Source organism: Danio rerio, chromosome 12, assembly GCF_052040795.2.
Source record: "Danio rerio strain M-AB ecotype USA chromosome 12, GRCz13ab, whole genome shotgun sequence".
Lineage (NCBI taxonomy): Eukaryota > Metazoa > Chordata > Actinopteri > Cypriniformes > Danionidae > Danio > Danio rerio.
The window spans coordinates 43,750,391-43,768,081 of record NC_141032.1 but is presented as its reverse complement, the minus strand read 5'-3'; the positions used below and the strand labels follow the sequence as shown (position 1 = coordinate 43,768,081).

Sequence of the window (17,691 nt, the reverse complement as noted above, 5' to 3'; positions counted from 1 at the left end):
ATATGTTTTATTATTATATATAAATTTGTATTTCATTGGGTTCCACCTATTTCATTCTGGGTGACTAATAGACTTTTGGAAACAAATGGGATAAGTTCAATTGCATTTTAAGACCCTTGAAACGTGGAATAAAGGCATTGTAGGACTAATTACGGCATTATTTTTATACTATGTAATTTAAGTTTTTTTTTTTTTAAGGATCAGCGGACACCCTGTAACAATATTGACCTTAGTTGTGCAGTTGTGATTTATTGATTAGGCTGTTGGACTTGTAATTGAAAGACTGCAGGTTCGATTCGCTGTGCCGGCAGGAACTAAAGATGGGTGAATGAAACCCCACTCTCTCCATCTTCAATACCCAGCTGTGGTTCCCTTGAGCAAAAGCAGAAGACCAATTTCGAGTATGGGTATCCATTCTTGACAATAGTCACTTTACAAAAAAAGAAAAGGAAATTAGACTTGCTCCAAAAAAAAAAAAAAATGCTCTTTTAAACATCACTTGGAAAATATTAGAAAATTTGTGAACTTTTTACAAGAGGGCTAATACTATGCAACATTTAAAAAGTAACATGACAGAAACTTTAATTTGTTTGTACTAGTGCTGTGCATTAATCGAACATTCGGTTTCAATTTCAGCTTCTAACGATTATGAAAAACCATTAATCAAGATAAACGATTATTGCATCATATACCGCCCCCTTTCCAGTTGTACACATTTGTTGTTCTGCAAAGCTCGGTTTCACATGAAAATGACTAAAAGCATGTACTGTAATGTAACTTTTGCAGGCAGGATGCTCATAGTTCATTGATGTACATTCGAATCATATATGTTTTAAAAAGCGTGAATGAGACTGCATCCTGTGTCCAGCATGTGTCATTCACACACCTCAGAGACGAGCAGAGCACACACTTCTAAAGTCATCAATGTGAGCACTTTAATGGTCAAATAGGTGTCAAAACGCAGTGTTTAGTAATTATTTATATTAACCCTCATTTGTATAAAAAACAAATGAGTTTAAAATCAAGAGACACCTGAAATAGAAACTCAATATTCCTGCTGCCGACAGTTTTTTCATTATTAATCAAACAACAAAAGGACAAATCTCTCACTGCTCTTGAATGACGGACGGCTGTAGCTAAAGTGTTTTTCTTACAGTGAAGATGCTTAAAGCACAGACTGTTTCATTTTTTTTTCTATTGTATTTTTTCCCCTTTCCTTATTTACAGGGAGGAAAATGGGCCTAACTGTATGTTTAAGTCAGAATTATTATTAGCTCTTCTGAATTATTAGTGACATTTTTCAACCCATTTCTAGACATAATAGTTTTAATAAGTCATTTCCTATACATTAATTCATTCATTTTCTTTTTGGCTTAGTCCCTTTATTAATCCGGGGTCGCTACAGCGGAATGAAATGAACCACCAACTTATCCAGCACATTTTTACGCAGCAGATGCCCTTCCAGCTGCAACGCATCTCTGGGAAACATCCACACACACCCATACACTAGGAACAATTTTAACCTACCCAATTCACCTGTAGCGCATGTCTTTGGACTGTAGGGGAAACCGGAGCACCCGGAGGAAACCCACATGAAGGCAGGGAAAACATGCTAACTCCGACCTTCTTGCTGTGAGGCGACAGCACTACCTACTGCGCCACTGCGTTGCCAAGTCATTTCTAATAAATTTCTTTTATCTTTGCTATGATGACAGCACATAATATCTGATTAGATATTTTCCGAAATTCAAGCATTCAGATTAAAGTGTGATTCAAAGACAAGTCATTGTATAACAGTAGTTTCGGATAATAGGCGGATAATAATATTGAACTTAAATAGTTTTCAAAATATTTAAACCTGCTTTTACTCCAGCCAAAATAAAACAAATAAGCCTTTCTCCAGAAGAAAAAAAAATTATAGGAAATACTGTGAAAAATCTTTACTCTGTTAAACATCATTTGGGAAATATTTATTAAAAAAAATAATTCACAGGAGGGCTAATAATTTTGACTTTAACTGATAATGGTATTTAAAATTATAATCAAAATAATCGTGATTATGATTTTTCCCATAATCGAGCAGCCCTAGTTTGTACTGCAAGGCCAGACACTTTAGAAAATTAAAAAATCTATTTGTCATACTGCATATTGGACCTATTATACAAAAATCACTTTTATAAAGGATTTAAACACAGTTGTGTGATAACAGTCTGTGCATATAACCAGCTTCTAATGGTAAAAATATTTTAAATTATTGTTATTATAATCACACTTTTTAAAAACAGTCTGCAGAAACACTTTGAATGACATTCTGCCTTTGTACGTGTCAAAGGGGGTAAGCCCCGCCCATTATCGATGATCTCTCCCTCATCAGCATAGAATGTTAGGCTGCGTCCGAAACCGCCTACTACTCAGTAGGTACTGCATTTGAATTTAAACGTACTACTCGGCCGTTAGAAAAGTATGTTCTATACAGTATGAATGTGAAAAGTATGAATGGAATTCGGACATACTACATCCGCCATTTTGTCATGGTCACGTGACCTACGTCCGTCAGTTGCGTCGCTTTACTTCCATTCATGAATTCGCTCGCGGGGCATCATGGGATAGCGCAGCATGCATGGGATGCGCACTCCGGAATCTCGCCGGAAGTAGTAAGTCATCCCGGTACTTTTCGCATACTGATTTTCGAATTCTATGAATTCGGACATACTACTCGGCTCACATACTGATTTTAGCGTACTATATTAGTATGGAAGTATGCGGTTTCGGACGCAGCCTTAGTCTTGTTTTTGAATCTGCCACTATGCTGACACGCATGCATTTGTTGCTCCGCCCTCATTTTTAAAAGAGCGAAACCTCATTTGAATTTAAAGTCACAGTCACCAAAACGGCATAAATGAGCAATATCACACGAGTAGCAGTGCGATATGGCTATAAATCGGCACTGGTGGGAGGCGAGAGTTGGCACGAGGCCGCAGGCCTAGTGCTTTAGTGCCCCCACCAGTGCCGATATACAGCCATATCGCACTGCTACGAGTGTGATATTGCATTTATACAACAGTTTGACGGCATAATTGTGTATATAAAAACTAAATCAAACATGGAGAGTCTCAAAAACTCTTTTGTATGAGGAACTACTTTCTTCTGCCTTGGATTCAAATCATAAGCTGACAGTTAAACAGCTGTTAAAACAGTTAAAAGCGTCTTTTAAACTTTAGATCTGTAGTGTCTGCTTTTTGCTGGGTGTATGTGGGCGGAGTAATACACAGAGGGTAAAGAGGCTGTAGGAGTTCTGATATTGCAGAATATCGCACGGCTATCAGCCAATCAGATTCGAGAACCAGACATAACTGTTGTATAATTAGAATTAAAGCCTAAATAGGGAAGTTGCAAAGAGTTCTAAAACATTATTGGTGTGGTATTTTTAAGCTTCACCTTCACGTGCACACTCTAGGGTCACTAGAGACTCATTTTACATCTTATAAAAAAAGGTCAGAGTATGTCCCTGTTTAATACTAACTATAATATTTTCCAGTGCATCAGCAGCCAATCAAACCCATCTCGCTCGAGGCAGCGGCAGTGCTGAACTACAACCAGATGTTACTGCCGATCTCATGACAGGTGGAACGAGTACTGGTGTATTTCTGTCTCAGAATGACTCAGGAGATAGACTATAGCTGCGAGAGCCCGACGAGACGCGTGCATGATCCACTGATTGAAGATTTATATTCATCCACAGCCCTAATTCGCTATCTCTCCAGCACTGTCTGCATCTGCTTTAGCCCATTTCTTCTTTCTTCCTCTCCCTTTCAGAAGAGCCTCTTGATCAGGAGACAGAAAGACAGCGTGTCTGTGGAGAGAAAGCGCCAACAGCCACGGGCACCTCAGAAAATCACAGACAGCTTCATAAAGAGAGGAGACAGAGACAGAAACAAAGCAAGGGAAGACCAAGACAAAGTTAAAGGATCAACATCTGTACTGACGCTAGAAAGTGGCTTCTCTTGGTCTGCAATGGTATGGACACAAAAATAGGCATGAATTTTATCATAAACCCAATCATTTTGCTTTAGTTATTTAAAATATCTCAAAAGTTTGGCATGCATTCATAATGGAATCATGCCTAATAGCTCATTGAGAGATAATGAAACGCCATTGTGAATATTTTCAGTCAATATCCAGAATCCAGAACCCTCTATCTATCCTCTTTCTGCAGTGACAAGCTTTTCTTGCGGCAGGAGATGGTGCATAGCATCAGACTGGCGATGGTTCAGTCCGCCCTGCCACTGGAACTGATTGCTCTCATTAGATTCTTTAGCCTCTGGGTCAAATCCAGCGACTGGATCTGTGAGCGAGCTGATATTCTGCAATTTCCCTAATGTTTTCTCCCTCTCTTTTATTCCTCCTTTGTCCTTCATTCTCTTGGATGTTGCAGCCGTCTCGTATTGTATGCTGTGAAGAGATGCAGTCTTTATGGGACTGCTTTTTCAATTCGCTCTCTTCACATTTTTTTTTTAACCAAGGTGGCACAAAGGTGCATTCTTCTCAATTTTGTACAAAATGAATGAATGTTGGATTTGCATTTGCTGAAAGACAAATTCCAGTGCTTGCAAAGAGTGAATAAAGAAGCAAACACTGTTTAGAGATAAACTGAAGAGGAAAAGACTAGCCAGATCAATATTTAGTATCCAAAATGATGTATTAAAGACCAACTGCAAATCACTGTACCAAAATTTCAACTTAATTTGCGTTAAATTCTGTTTACTATTAATAATTGCATTATGAAAAAGACATTAGAATCATTGGGCAACAATAAAATACTTTACTTTCCTATATTGTACTACTGAACAATCTGTCATAATTTATTTATCCTTTAATTTTTTTTTTTACTTTTAACAGTTTCTTTGTTCTCCCCAACATAAAAAATGGTTTGAACTACAAATCATTACTGTATGAAAACTTCAAATACATTAAAATCTGTAAAATATGTATTAATGCATTGTAAAAAAACAAAAAATTGCATTATTATGTAATATTAATACAATTATTTTTACTTCACTGCTGTACTTAGTGATAGCTCACCCAAAAATGAAAATTCTGTCATCATTTACTTATAGCCTTCCCTTGTTTCAAACTTTTAAGAGTTTCTTTGTTCTGTTAAACTCAAAAGAATATAGTTCAATAAAAGCTGGAAACCTGTAACTATCGACTTCCATTGTTTTTTTCAATAGATGTCAGTGATTACAGGTTTCTAACATTCTTCAAAATATTTTCTTTAGTATTTAATTGAAAAAAGAAGGAACCACTTGAGGGTGACTAAAATAGGTAATCAATTTTATATTTTGGGGTGAATTTTCCCTTTAAGTACATAAACCGAGGTCCCAAGGTCCCGACCCTCTGTGGTCGGTAAAAATCCCAGGATGTCGTTCGAAAAAGAGTAGGGGTTTAAGCCCGTCATCCGGGCCAAATCTGGCCTCAGTCCATCACGGCCTCCTAACTCTCCTCATATCATAATTGGCATTTCATCACTCTGTCTCCTCTCCACCAATCAGCTGGTGTGTGGTGTGCGATCTGGCGCAAAATGGCTGCAGTCGCGTCATCCAGGTGGATGCTGCACACTGGTGGTGGATGAGGAGATTCCCCCCATTGTGTAAAGTGCTTTGAGTGCCCAGAAAAGCTCTATATAAATGTAAGGAATTATTATTATTTTTATTATATAATTTACGTCTCTGTACTTTATCAGAGTTAATTTATTTTAAGAAACTTTTACTTCCCTACTTTCTAAAACACAATATTTTCACCAGTTCAGGTTCATGAAAAAACTGATTTTGTTCTTTTTTTAAACTGAAACTTTAAAGTCTTGGTAATTAAGCCGTCTTGCATATTAAGCATTCATCAATAAGTACTTGTACTTTGTTTCATTAACTTCAGCAAAAAATAAATAAATAAAAATAAAAATGTTTGTACTTTAACTCAAGTAATATTGAAAAGGAGGAGGTGTACTTCTACAGGAATATTTTAGGGTATCTATCTGTGTGCTTTACCCACCACTGAATAATAATAAAGCTAATATTAATGCTACTTCTATTACTACTACTACTACTACTAATAATAATAATAATAATTATTATTATTATAAAAAGTAATACAAATATAATAATAATATCAGTATTGCTAGCATTATTATTTTTAATAATAAGCATTATTGTTAATTATAATTATTTTTAATAATAATCTTAAAAGTAGTGTAGTATAGTGGGTATAGTGTATCCATTGTCATATTTAAGTGATAAAAATCTAACAAGTCTCTTTTTTTTTAATTTACTGACGTTAAAATAGGATCCAAATCCAAGTAATTTTGAGGCCCACCACAACGTGACATAGGAGTGGCAGTTTTCCCCGCCCACTGAATTGATTGACAGGTGTCATGTCACCATAATAGCATGCATAAAAATGTCCACAGAACATTTTTTGGAAGTAAACGGGGGTTAAAACATTTGTTTCAACTCTCTGTAATCAACTGCACCTCAATAATAAATTTTATAAGTTTTAAACATTTCTAAACAGAGCATGTTTGTAATAAAGTAAAATCGCTATGTACTTCTTAACCACTATAATTCCCACAGCTGCATTGTGTTAATAAATGAGGATATGTCTGTGTGTGCTGCAAATAGCATGTGTGTGACTCATCATTTCAGAAAGCCTTAAAAAACCAACACAAATACATCAAATAACATACTTGGTATTTTTGACTAGTGACTTTATTTCAGCTTCATCCAAGTCTGTCTTTGTCACTGACGGCTGTTTATCTGATGTAACACATGAGAAGCAAACACGCACATTAGAGCAGTGGGTGAGGAAATGCAGCTCATTTGGATTTAAAACCACAGGCTACAAAAACAGACACTGTACTCAGACACCAAACTGGGCATATTGTAGAGGCTATATTAAAAAATCTGATATGTATTTTGTGCTGAAACCTTACACACTCATTCTGGATACACTGAAGTCTTATCATACATCTTGTAAAAGAGATAAAATAGGTGCTTTTTAAAGAACCTAAGAGCAGTTCCAGTTGCAGGATTGATTGAAACTTGCCAGTCTGACTTTATTACGCAAGTAAATAAATAAATAAATAAATAGACTCTTAAAAACTCTATTTTAAATATTTTAATATAAAATGTAATGCACAAATAATATTATAATAATTAATATAACTATTATTAAAATGAATAATAATCATATATAAACTGCCGCCAGACTTTTGAACAGTGACTGAAAAATACCAGTCAGACTTGCCATACATTTAAACATAACATATTATTAAGACAAATTTAAATGACTTAGTTATTAAAGAAAATACACATACTAATAACCAATACACATACTAATAACCAAACAATAGAAAAAGCATCACAAAAACAGCAATAAATCAATTCCAAACACCAGGGCTGCGTCCAAAACCACATACTTCCATACTATATAGTATGCTAAAATCAGTATGCGAGCCGAGTATAGTATGTCCCAATTCATAGAATTCGAAAATCAGTATGCGAGAAGTACCTGGATGATTTACTACTTCCGGCGAGATTCTGAAGTGCGCATCCCATGCACGCTGCGCTATCCTATGATGCCCCACGAGAGAATTCATGAATGGGAGTGAAGTGACGCAAATGACGCAGGTAGGTCGCGTGACCATGACAAAATGGCGGATGTAGTACATCCGAATTCCATTCATACTTTTCACATTCATATTGTATAGAACATACTTTTCTAACAGCCGAGTATATAGTACGTTTACATTGAAATGCAGTACCTACTGAGTAGTAGGGGGTTTTGGACGCAGCGCAGAAATCAGATAATCAATAATAAAAGAGATCAAAATAGTGCAGGTCTAGTAATGACCCCTTTAAATAGTTACACACTTCTGCCACTTTGTATAAAAGTGCTTGCTAAAGCGACAACTTGCTTTCTAGTTCCCCGTCCAGGCTCTGATAAAGGCGAATTCCAGCCTGTGGTTATTCCTGTCCCCTGTGTATCCTGATACATTAAGAGCGCCACTGGTGGGACCGGCTCAAAGTTTTATTTAGTGCCCAATTAAAAAGTTTCTGAACTATCTAACAAATGAATGATGCAGGAATTCATTTTTAAAAATGCATTATATTGCATGTGCTCTCCAAGAAATGTCTGGGATCTCTTTAACATGCCATAGAAGGTTTGGCTCATCTGAGAAGCCTGACACGCATATGAATTTACACCCCATTCTCCTCATATCAGAAGCTGACGGCCAATATTAAATATGAATTAACGCAAAGATAAATGTTTAATGGATTGTCTTATTACACTATTTGAATGGAATGAGCCGAGCTGCTCGAGAGGCTGTGAATCGCTGCACATTTTCAGGTAAAATGGACTGGAGTGTTTTGTGAAGCTGTAAGCTATAAATGTGATGAGCGTTTATATTCTAAATTATTGCATGTGATTTTGCAGGTTTTTGAGTGAGGCATTGACTATAAAGCTCTAAAGTATTTTAGTAAAATTACAGACTATAGTTCCATTGTTGTATTTTGTTTAGTTTTGTTGTTTTGTTGTTAAGTTTTATAACCAGCAAATTAACAATAACCAATAAGCAAGCCAAGTTTATTACCAAATGACTAAAATTAATAACCAAAATTTATTTGATTATTATCCAAATAGCATGTGCAAACAAACAAGGTAGTCAATATATAATTGAATTGTAAGAAATGAATTGAAATTGTGAAATTGTATTGCACTTAATTATCTTGCTTCTGAATTTTACAACTTTTAAAGACTCCACTTAATCATAAAAATAAAATAATAGTTATTATTATTGATTATAATAATATATATATATATATATATATATATATATATATATATATATATATATATATATATATATATATATATATATATATATATATATACAGTATATAGATTTGGACGACATAATGCACTTTTGAGGCTTTTTTTAGTCAAGAATGTCATTGTTTAGATCACAATGATGCAGTTTATTCATATGAACAGTGCCTGTTTTTAAATATTTATAATTTCAGAGATCGGTGGCCATCAGTCTGTCATAATAACAGAGCAAAGATGGTTGCACCACAAAAAGGTCCAGATAGTAAGTCCATAACAGGGGGAGAAACACTCAGCATTTTCTTTTCATTTTTTCAACTACAGCTGATCAAATCATTATAAAACTAGTAAAGTGACATTCAAAGTCGATCTTCCTCTTTTGTATGCTGTAGTGCTGTATTTATACCATAGTAATCTGCTAGTGTTTGCTTTGGCTTTTTCGGGGTTAATTATTGTGATCTCCCAACAGAGAAATACTGGAAAATTTCTGTAAACTTATGTCATTTTGTGTCGTTCAGCCTCCTAATCTTAAAATGTCAGCAAAATCACCTGTTTTGTCATCACCTCATACAAAAAGATTTTTGATACACGATTGTATAAACTGTTGTATAAACTGTTGAAACTGTTGTATAAACGCAATATCCTTAGTGCTCAGCATATACAAGTACATCCCTCACAAATTTCTCTTTTAAGATAATATTTTTAATAGGAAGCTATACAATATTATATTTGTGCATAAACATTAGATTAGTCAGTACTGAAGCCAAATTATCTGACAAACTTACGATATGGTCCAAAAACTAGTACAACCAAATGTAGATGTTATAAACAAATATTAAATGCAGTTTTTTTTTTTTTTTAAACGGAAGAATTTAGTTGACATCTTGTAGGTTGTAATTTTTTTCAATATTTTGCTTGAACTTATTTTAGCAAATATATTGGTTTAATAAATCAGATTTAATTGTTCAAAAAACAGAATGAATAAATTTATTTTTTAAACTTTTCATTTTATTAAAATCTTAAATACATTTTTCTTTTTTTGTAGTTTTCTGTGTTAGTAAAATCAAATACATTTTCCTTCTTCTTTTTAGAATTTTATTATTATTATATTATGGTATTTTTTGGGAAAAACAAGCTAATTTTTTTATTTACTTAAATTATAAATATTTTTAATTAGATTTTATTTAATATATTCATTATCTTTATTAAAAAGGTTTTAGCTTCATGGTTTTAGTTTACGTCAACTAAATATAGTAAATTTTGGTTTCATTGTGACTTTAAATACAGTAAGTAAACTTCCAGAGTCCCGTTTATACATTAATGCATTTATTTTCTTTTCGGCTTAGTCCCTTTATTAATCTGGGGTTGCACAGCGGAATGAACTACCTACTTATTCAGCATATGTTTTACACAGCGGATGCGCTTCCAGCAGCAACCCATCACTGGGAAACATCCATACACACTCATTTACACAATTTAGCCTACCCAATTCACCTATAGTACGTCTTTGGACTGTGAGGGAAACCAGAGCAACCGGAGGAAATGCCCATGAACATGGGGAGAACATGCAAACTGCACACAGAAATGCCAACTGACACAGCCGAGGCTTGTACCAGCGACCTTCTTGCTTCGTGCTACCCACTTCGCCATTTATACAGTGTGACCAAACAGAATATGTCTTGAAGTTTAGCTTTACATCCATGTTAAGATCTACGTCCTCTTACCAAGAATATAATCTTCACAGCAGCCTTTCACATCATTTCTTTGAACTCGCAATTTTGTGTTGAAATCCCCTGAGAAAACTCCATGTATCTTACTGCTTAATGCAGATGTCCAAATGAGGCCTGATACCCATAATCGTGTATGAAGTTGATATAATCCACACATCCTTTAATGCTCAAAAAATCATTATAACATACATGATGTTCCTACATGCATCCTGGAAATAGATGCTATATAAAACCTTGCACAACGTAATTTCTATAATGACACCGACCATCTTGACACATGAGGGAGTCGAGATAAAGAGATGAAATCATCTGAGCTCCACTACTTTCATCAATATGCTGATTGGAGTCTTTTTCACCTTTTATTCAAGTTAAAGGGCCATGAAACCCCCTCGTTTCAGCAGGGTGTTTTCACACCTCTACTTTGGAAAAAGTCAGAAAAGTGGGCGTATCCAGCTCTGTTTAGGGGGGAGTCTCGGAGGAACTAAAGTGGGATGGTGTAGGAGTGTCTATTTGGGCACGCGCGAGTTTCAGAATCAAAATACACACAGACACACACAGGAGAAAGTGATAGTGTTTAACCTACATGGACATCTGTAAAATTATTTGCCAAATTATTAAATGGTGGACTTTAACTGCAGTTTGGCTCTTTAATTCAGGGAATTCAGTCATCTCCCTCGTGACAAACGAGATACTTGATTTGAGGAACTGCTCTAAGCGTGTATTTTTCATGCAATGTTTGATACCACACGGCGAATGAGAGAAAAAAACCCTCAGCATTTCCTGAAAACTTAGATGCACATAGCAGGTAGCATCAGAAAGCCGCGTGTGTTATTCCGGTCACTAAATGCGGTAAAAACCCTACACGAGGTTAAAGTTTTGTGGTGGTGCTAACATGTTTACACTCGGTGCAATAGTTTGTTCGATACGAATAAACTGAATAAACAAAGAGCACTGGTCGCTCACTTGCCAAATCTGTAGAGACAGGACAATCACCAGCAACAAGAGCCGCGTCTTTATTAGGAGAAGACTACAAGCGAATCCGGATCTCAGCGTTTGCAGATGAGAACAGCTCTCAGGTAAACAATAATCCTCCTTAGACACGTAAGTTATTGTTGTCGAGCGTCGCCTACACTGTTAATTCATTGCGTGAGTCTGAGCTCTCACAAAGAGAAAATGAAAACGAAACTTAACTGCAGCAAACTATAAAAGCAACACTTCACGCTTGTTTTGCCAACACAACGTAGCGTCTCTGGGGCGTAAACACGGTGACACTAATGAATATTAATGAAGTTGCACAATAGAGCGCGCTGATTGGTTTGAACCAAGCCTTACTCATGCATTAATGCATCACACTGTAAGACGAAATAAGACACACTCTGGCACAGACGTCCAGTCTGCACGCTGGAATACAGGCTATTTTGTCATGACCGTGACGCAGCTTCAAAAATTCGTTTCAAACCGAAAATACGAATTTGCTTGAAATAACGCAAAAACAACCAATTTACACTTTTTAGTGAAATATAGGTGTCCTAATAGTGTTTTTAGCAGTGTGGGACACATATACGACTGTCAACAGCTCGTGCGAGATGTATATGGTAAAGTAATAATAAAAAAAATGTTAAGGTGATGGTCTTTTTTCAGACTTCATTAGGTCTAAATGTTTCATTAAAAGCCTAAGATATTCATTTACGTTTGCTTGAATATAATTCTTGAACACTTTTACCTTTAACAGGGATTGTAATATGTAATAAACAAACTTTAAATTTGCTTAGAAGGGTGTCAGAAACACAATTTAACCAAGTTAATGTGTATGGGTGTATCCCAATACTGGGTTGCGGGGATTCAGGCATTCGCTGTGTAAAATATATGCTGAAATAGTTGGTGGTTCACTCCGATGTGGAAGCCACTGAAATAGAGTGAATGAATAAAGGATTTAAAAGTTTTGAAGAAAAAATGTCCTTTAATGTTTTCAGAAACAAAAAAGTCAAAAAGGATTTGTATTTTTGTAAACAAAATATTTTCTAAATGTCCATATGTCCCCCATTCATTTCCTATGGCGGTCATTTCTGACCATGAGAACCACGTGTGACTGTTTTTTTACAACCACTCAGCATTAGGGTTGGGTTTTGTTTGGGGTTATTTCGATACCGGTGCTAAATCGATACTTTTAAAATGATACCGGTGCCAAAACGGTGCCTGATTCGATATTTTTGAGCCACAAAATTATGGTGGGTTGGGGCTTGTAACTGTGTTTACATGGTTATTAGTAATCTAATGATTTGTCTTAATCTGAATAAGACAGTAATATGATTGAGGTGTTTACGCGAGTTGCTTTTTGAATGTTCTTTTCATGATCCTGTCTTGCATGTTTTAGTACATAGATAGATTAACGTCATTGCGTCACCACGATATCTATTTTTCCTCCAGGGTTTCATGTAACTTTAGGTGTTTCATTTTTCGACTTTAACTGCAGTAAACTTTTCATTCATGGCCCCATGACAAACTGAGTTATTTAATGTAAACATTAAGTACAGACTGGTGGAAGAGTGCTCTTTTAATAGAATTTTATACCGCACATTAAAATTATGTGTAGAAATAAATGTTTAGAGATGGTGTGACAATGCGCACCTATGTGTGCCTTTGATGCACTCCTTGATGTTTCTTACGTCCTTGTCGCAGCACCAGCGGCACCGAAATGTATATGTTGATTCGTTTAGGCACACACCAGTACCGGTGCTATAATGGCACCAGGTTTCAACACCCAACCCTACTTAGCATGATTAAATCATGGACTCAGTTTTTTTGCTCTGTTCATCTACCAAATTTCAACAAAGTCAAGGAGCTTTAGATCAGTGGTCCTCAACCACCGGGCCAGTTGATTGATCACAAGAAAATAATTATTTCAATTTTATTTACTATCCGAAAGTGACCATATTCTCTCGCTTACATCTTGGTCACTTGAGTGCCCAAATTTAACCAACAAGCAGCTCAATGAGTAAGAAACAGACGTCTTTGGAGAGTTTCTTTGCTAAAGGGTAAAGACCCAGTGAGGGACCCACAAACTGCCGAGGAATAGATCTGCAACCATTTGTCAACAAACCAGGTGAATCCACCATGTCTGTGCAAGAAGATCAACTACTGGAGATTGCAAGTGACAGCGGCCTTTAGGGGTCTTTTCCAGAGTTTGTGCAAGTTCATTGTTTACAATCGAGGACCTTCCAGACGCACCCAGTTGAATAAATGCGCACTGCAAGTCACATGACCAGAACTGACCAATCAGCTTCAGCTTGTATGGAATATAAACATTTCGGTAGACTAACTATCTCAGACAAACACAGAACACCCAAACACTGCAGTGCTTTGTAATTTTCTCCATAAATAAAACTTTTAGGTTACGCAGTGGCAAAGTAGGTAGTGCTGACGTCTCACAGCAAGTAGGTCGCTGGTTTGAGCCTCAGTTGGCGTTTCTGTGTGGAGTTTGCATGTTCTCCCTGTGTTCGCGTGGGTTTCCTCCGGGTGCTCCGGTTTCCCCCACAGTCCAAAGACATGCGGTACAGGTGAATTGGGTGAGCTAAATTGTCCGTAGTGTATGAGCGTAAATGAGTGTGTATGGATTTTTCCCAGATATGGGTTGCGGCTGGAAGGGCATCCGCTACGTAAAAATGTGCTTTATAAGTTGGCGGTTCATTCCGCTGTGTCAACCCTGGGTTATTGAAGGGACTAAGCTGAAAAGAAAATGAATGAATGAATGAATGGTCACATAGCAAGCTACGAACCACCACACCAATGCACCTGGTAAAATTGTCAAGCGTTGACTAGTACGTGGTGATAAAAAGGTTGGGGACCAATGCTTTAGACCATTCAGATGATTTTCAGTCTAAAATGACGAAAGAATGTGGTTAAAAAAATTTAAACAAACAAATAAATATTTCCTTCAAATATAGAGTCATCTGTGTCAATCATGTTACCATATAAAATTCTTTGTCCTATAAAAGGTTAATGCATGCTTCTATCCCATTTAAATGACTCCATTAGATCAAAGCATCTCCCACATGCACTCAGGTCAGTCTGCCATAATCACGTTCCCCACAAACAAACTCCTCACCATGTGTCATGGCATCATTGCTCCCAAGGACGATGTTGACAGCTATGGGCTCCTGGTCCATTAGGTTGGAAAAATCGCCCACTTGAGCAAAAGACAATCCAGCGGTTTAAGACATGTTTCAGAAGCAGGCACTTCTGGCTGTAGTGAAGGACATAAATTAAACATGCAAGCCGCTGATGGACGTGGTTTTCACCACCAGGACGTCTGCAGTGGTAGTATTGCATTACATGTTTCACGGCCGGTATGAAAAATGAACCCGAACCACTGCGGGGAGAGAAATAGAGAGAGTTACGAGGAAATTAAGCATGCTGATGTGCGGTGAGAGCCGCGGCTGGGGGCGGCAGCATTGCATTACCTGCGAGTAGAATCTGAAAGCGAGCCGAGCCGCCGAAAATTGCACATGGGACCTGGGCGAGTTCATGAGTCAGAATACAGGGATTTATGTGCTGGATGTGAGAGAATGATGACATGCAGGTTTCTGATAGAGAACTGACAATATCGAAGAGTCCATGATAGGAGTCATTATAACATTTAGCAGATGCATTCGTCCATAGTGACTTTCAAACTACTACAACACATGTAATTCATAAAAAACATTGAACACTTTAAGGACAACGTATACACTTAATACGCAAATATACTTTATTGAACATGCACAAATAGACATCACCTTTTTACAATACAACTGCAAATGAACTATGTTTATATATAAAACCTTAACTTTTAAAAGCTATTAGTTACTAGTATATTAGTTAAAGTTATTAATAACTAAAGCTATGGTTATTAATAGCCTTAACCTTTCCAAATTTAATTGTAATACAATATTGTGCACCATTTAAAAAGCAATAACTAGGGATTACACAATCTGTTTTTTTGCCCTGGAGTCAGAGTCTAAAACAGATTCAGGATCTTCAGGAGATTCAGGAGCACTACTGTCGGGTAGCTGAACGATCAAGTAATAAATAACATAAATTCTTCATTTTTGGACTCGGACTTGCAATAGTAAATATAAAAAAAAAAAATCTAAATATCAAAACAAATAGCACCTCAACTTAAAACACCTAACAGGCAATCCCTAGCATATCTCACAGTTTGCAATGGCAATGTTGTTGTCATCAACTTTATAATACCCCCAGACCGCATGTGTTAAAAAACCAAGAGAATATATAACGTCCCATTACGATTGAGTCTGAAACCACGTGATTTCTTGAAACCTGAAACAGCGTTTTCCGACCATGTGATTGGATCTGGACATCCTTAGCAATAATTATTGTAAAAAGTGCTATACAAATAAACTTGAATTGAATTGAGAAATGCTGCATTCCAATTCACATGCTATCCATCCTAAATAGTATTCAAAAATAGAAGCAGTATGTCCCGAGCCATAGTATGTTAAAAATTGTAAGCCAAAATTTCCCGGATGTTCTACTATTTCCGGTACTAAGTGTAGAACCGTCAATATTCTAAAGAACTGAAATTATATTTTGAACAAAAATCAGCCAAAATGTTTTTTAAATTTGTTTTGAAAGTTTATCATCACTAAAGTAAACTTTTAAAGGGATTTGACTCCAAAACAGCTTTGAGCTACCTGTCACAATCACCAGCGATGTAGCCTGTGCAGATTGCTGAGAGCTACACATATGCAACTTTGATAAACTACAACTCCCATCAAGCACCTCACACACCCACCAGTTCCTGATTTCCCCTGATTAGACACACAGCTCATGATTGACTGCTTACCAAGACTAAAAGGACACCTCATCCACACACATTCGAGTCTTGTTATACTGTAAGTGAGCAATACTAAGCGTTTACTTGTCCTGTCTACACTTGTTTATCGTTTCATGTTGTTTTGCCGCCTGTCCTGACCATTTGCATATACTCTGACTACTCTTTTGGATTATGTGCATGCTCCTGTCTGTCCCTGTTTTGACCTTTGCCTGGTTGACGATTTTCTTAATAAACTACACTTAGATCCTTCACCCCTGTTGTTTCAGACTCATTACAATACCATTGGTCCATTGCGTTTAAACAATTGGTGGTTTTCTGGAACTTTGCCTTCATTGGTATGCATTTTAAATAGTAGACCATCCAAGAACCTTAGCATACTAATGTTTCCACTGAGTGGTATGGTACGGTACGGTATGATTTGGTATGCTTTTATGGCCGTTTCCACTTTCAAAAGGTACCAAAAACGGCCCATGTACAGTACTGTGCGGTACGCTTTTATGGCCGTTTCCACTGTCAAATGGTACGAAAAAGCGAACTGTACCGTACCACTTTTTGGGTACCCTTTGCAATGTAGCTAGCACGACAAAAGGGTACCAAAAGGCAGAGCTAGATGCGCAGCTATTGGTTTACAGAAAAACGTCACTACACGTCACATGCACAGAAACGTTGCATAAACAAGCAGGAGAATGAAAACAAAGGAACCGCCATTTTAAATACACAGCCGAGACATTACATCATAATACTGTATGCATATAATCACAAGCCATGGTTGACCCAAGCTCAACCAAACCTTGTCCTTGTCTTGACGAACAGCCACAAAGCCAAGAAGAACTAAAAGTGCTGTGTCCTGTTTTTGTTTTATCAGGCTGTCTAAAAGTTTGGAGTGGTTTCACTTTCTCCAGAGAGCTCACGACCGCGTTTATATTTGAGAGAACTTCTTGAGCTGATAATAGTAACATGCGCGTGATTATTGAAGTACTTTTGACATCTGATCCTTTCAGAAATGTATGAACGAGAGAGTGAAGCACGAAAAAACAAAGGAGAAGCCGGAAAAAAACAACTGAGAAAATGAATCTTTCAACAACCTAAAACATGAACAAACTGCCATGCTTATCAGTACCTTTTGGACTATTATGAACTCAGACTGACGAAATTACTTTCTAACAGAGGTTGCTTATGCTGGTGAAGATTAAAGTTACAGATGAGAGTTTTGCACTGACTTTAGGCTATATGTTGTTTTTGAAC

At 36.6% G+C, this 17,691-nt stretch overlaps 1 protein-coding gene across 2 annotated transcripts in view; it reads right to left on the bottom strand.

Annotated features, from left to right (window-relative positions):
- The window catches only part of LOC147841483 (uncharacterized), an 86,893-nt gene that overhangs the window by 16,192 nt on the left and 53,010 nt on the right, over positions 1–17,691 (bottom strand). The window contains exons 3-5 of one of the 2 annotated variants that reach the window (XM_087276900.1): positions 15,071–15,204; positions 14,716–14,979; positions 6,740–6,809 (exon numbers count right to left, since the gene is read on the bottom strand). In XM_087276900.1, the coding sequence (XP_087133026.1) occupies positions 6,740–6,809; positions 14,716–14,776 (131 nt within the window). In that variant the 5' untranslated portion in view covers positions 14,777–14,979; positions 15,071–15,204. The remainder of the gene's footprint in view (positions 1–6,739; positions 6,810–14,715; positions 14,980–15,070; positions 15,205–17,691) is intronic. The other variant, XM_087276899.1, reaches the window with a different exon arrangement.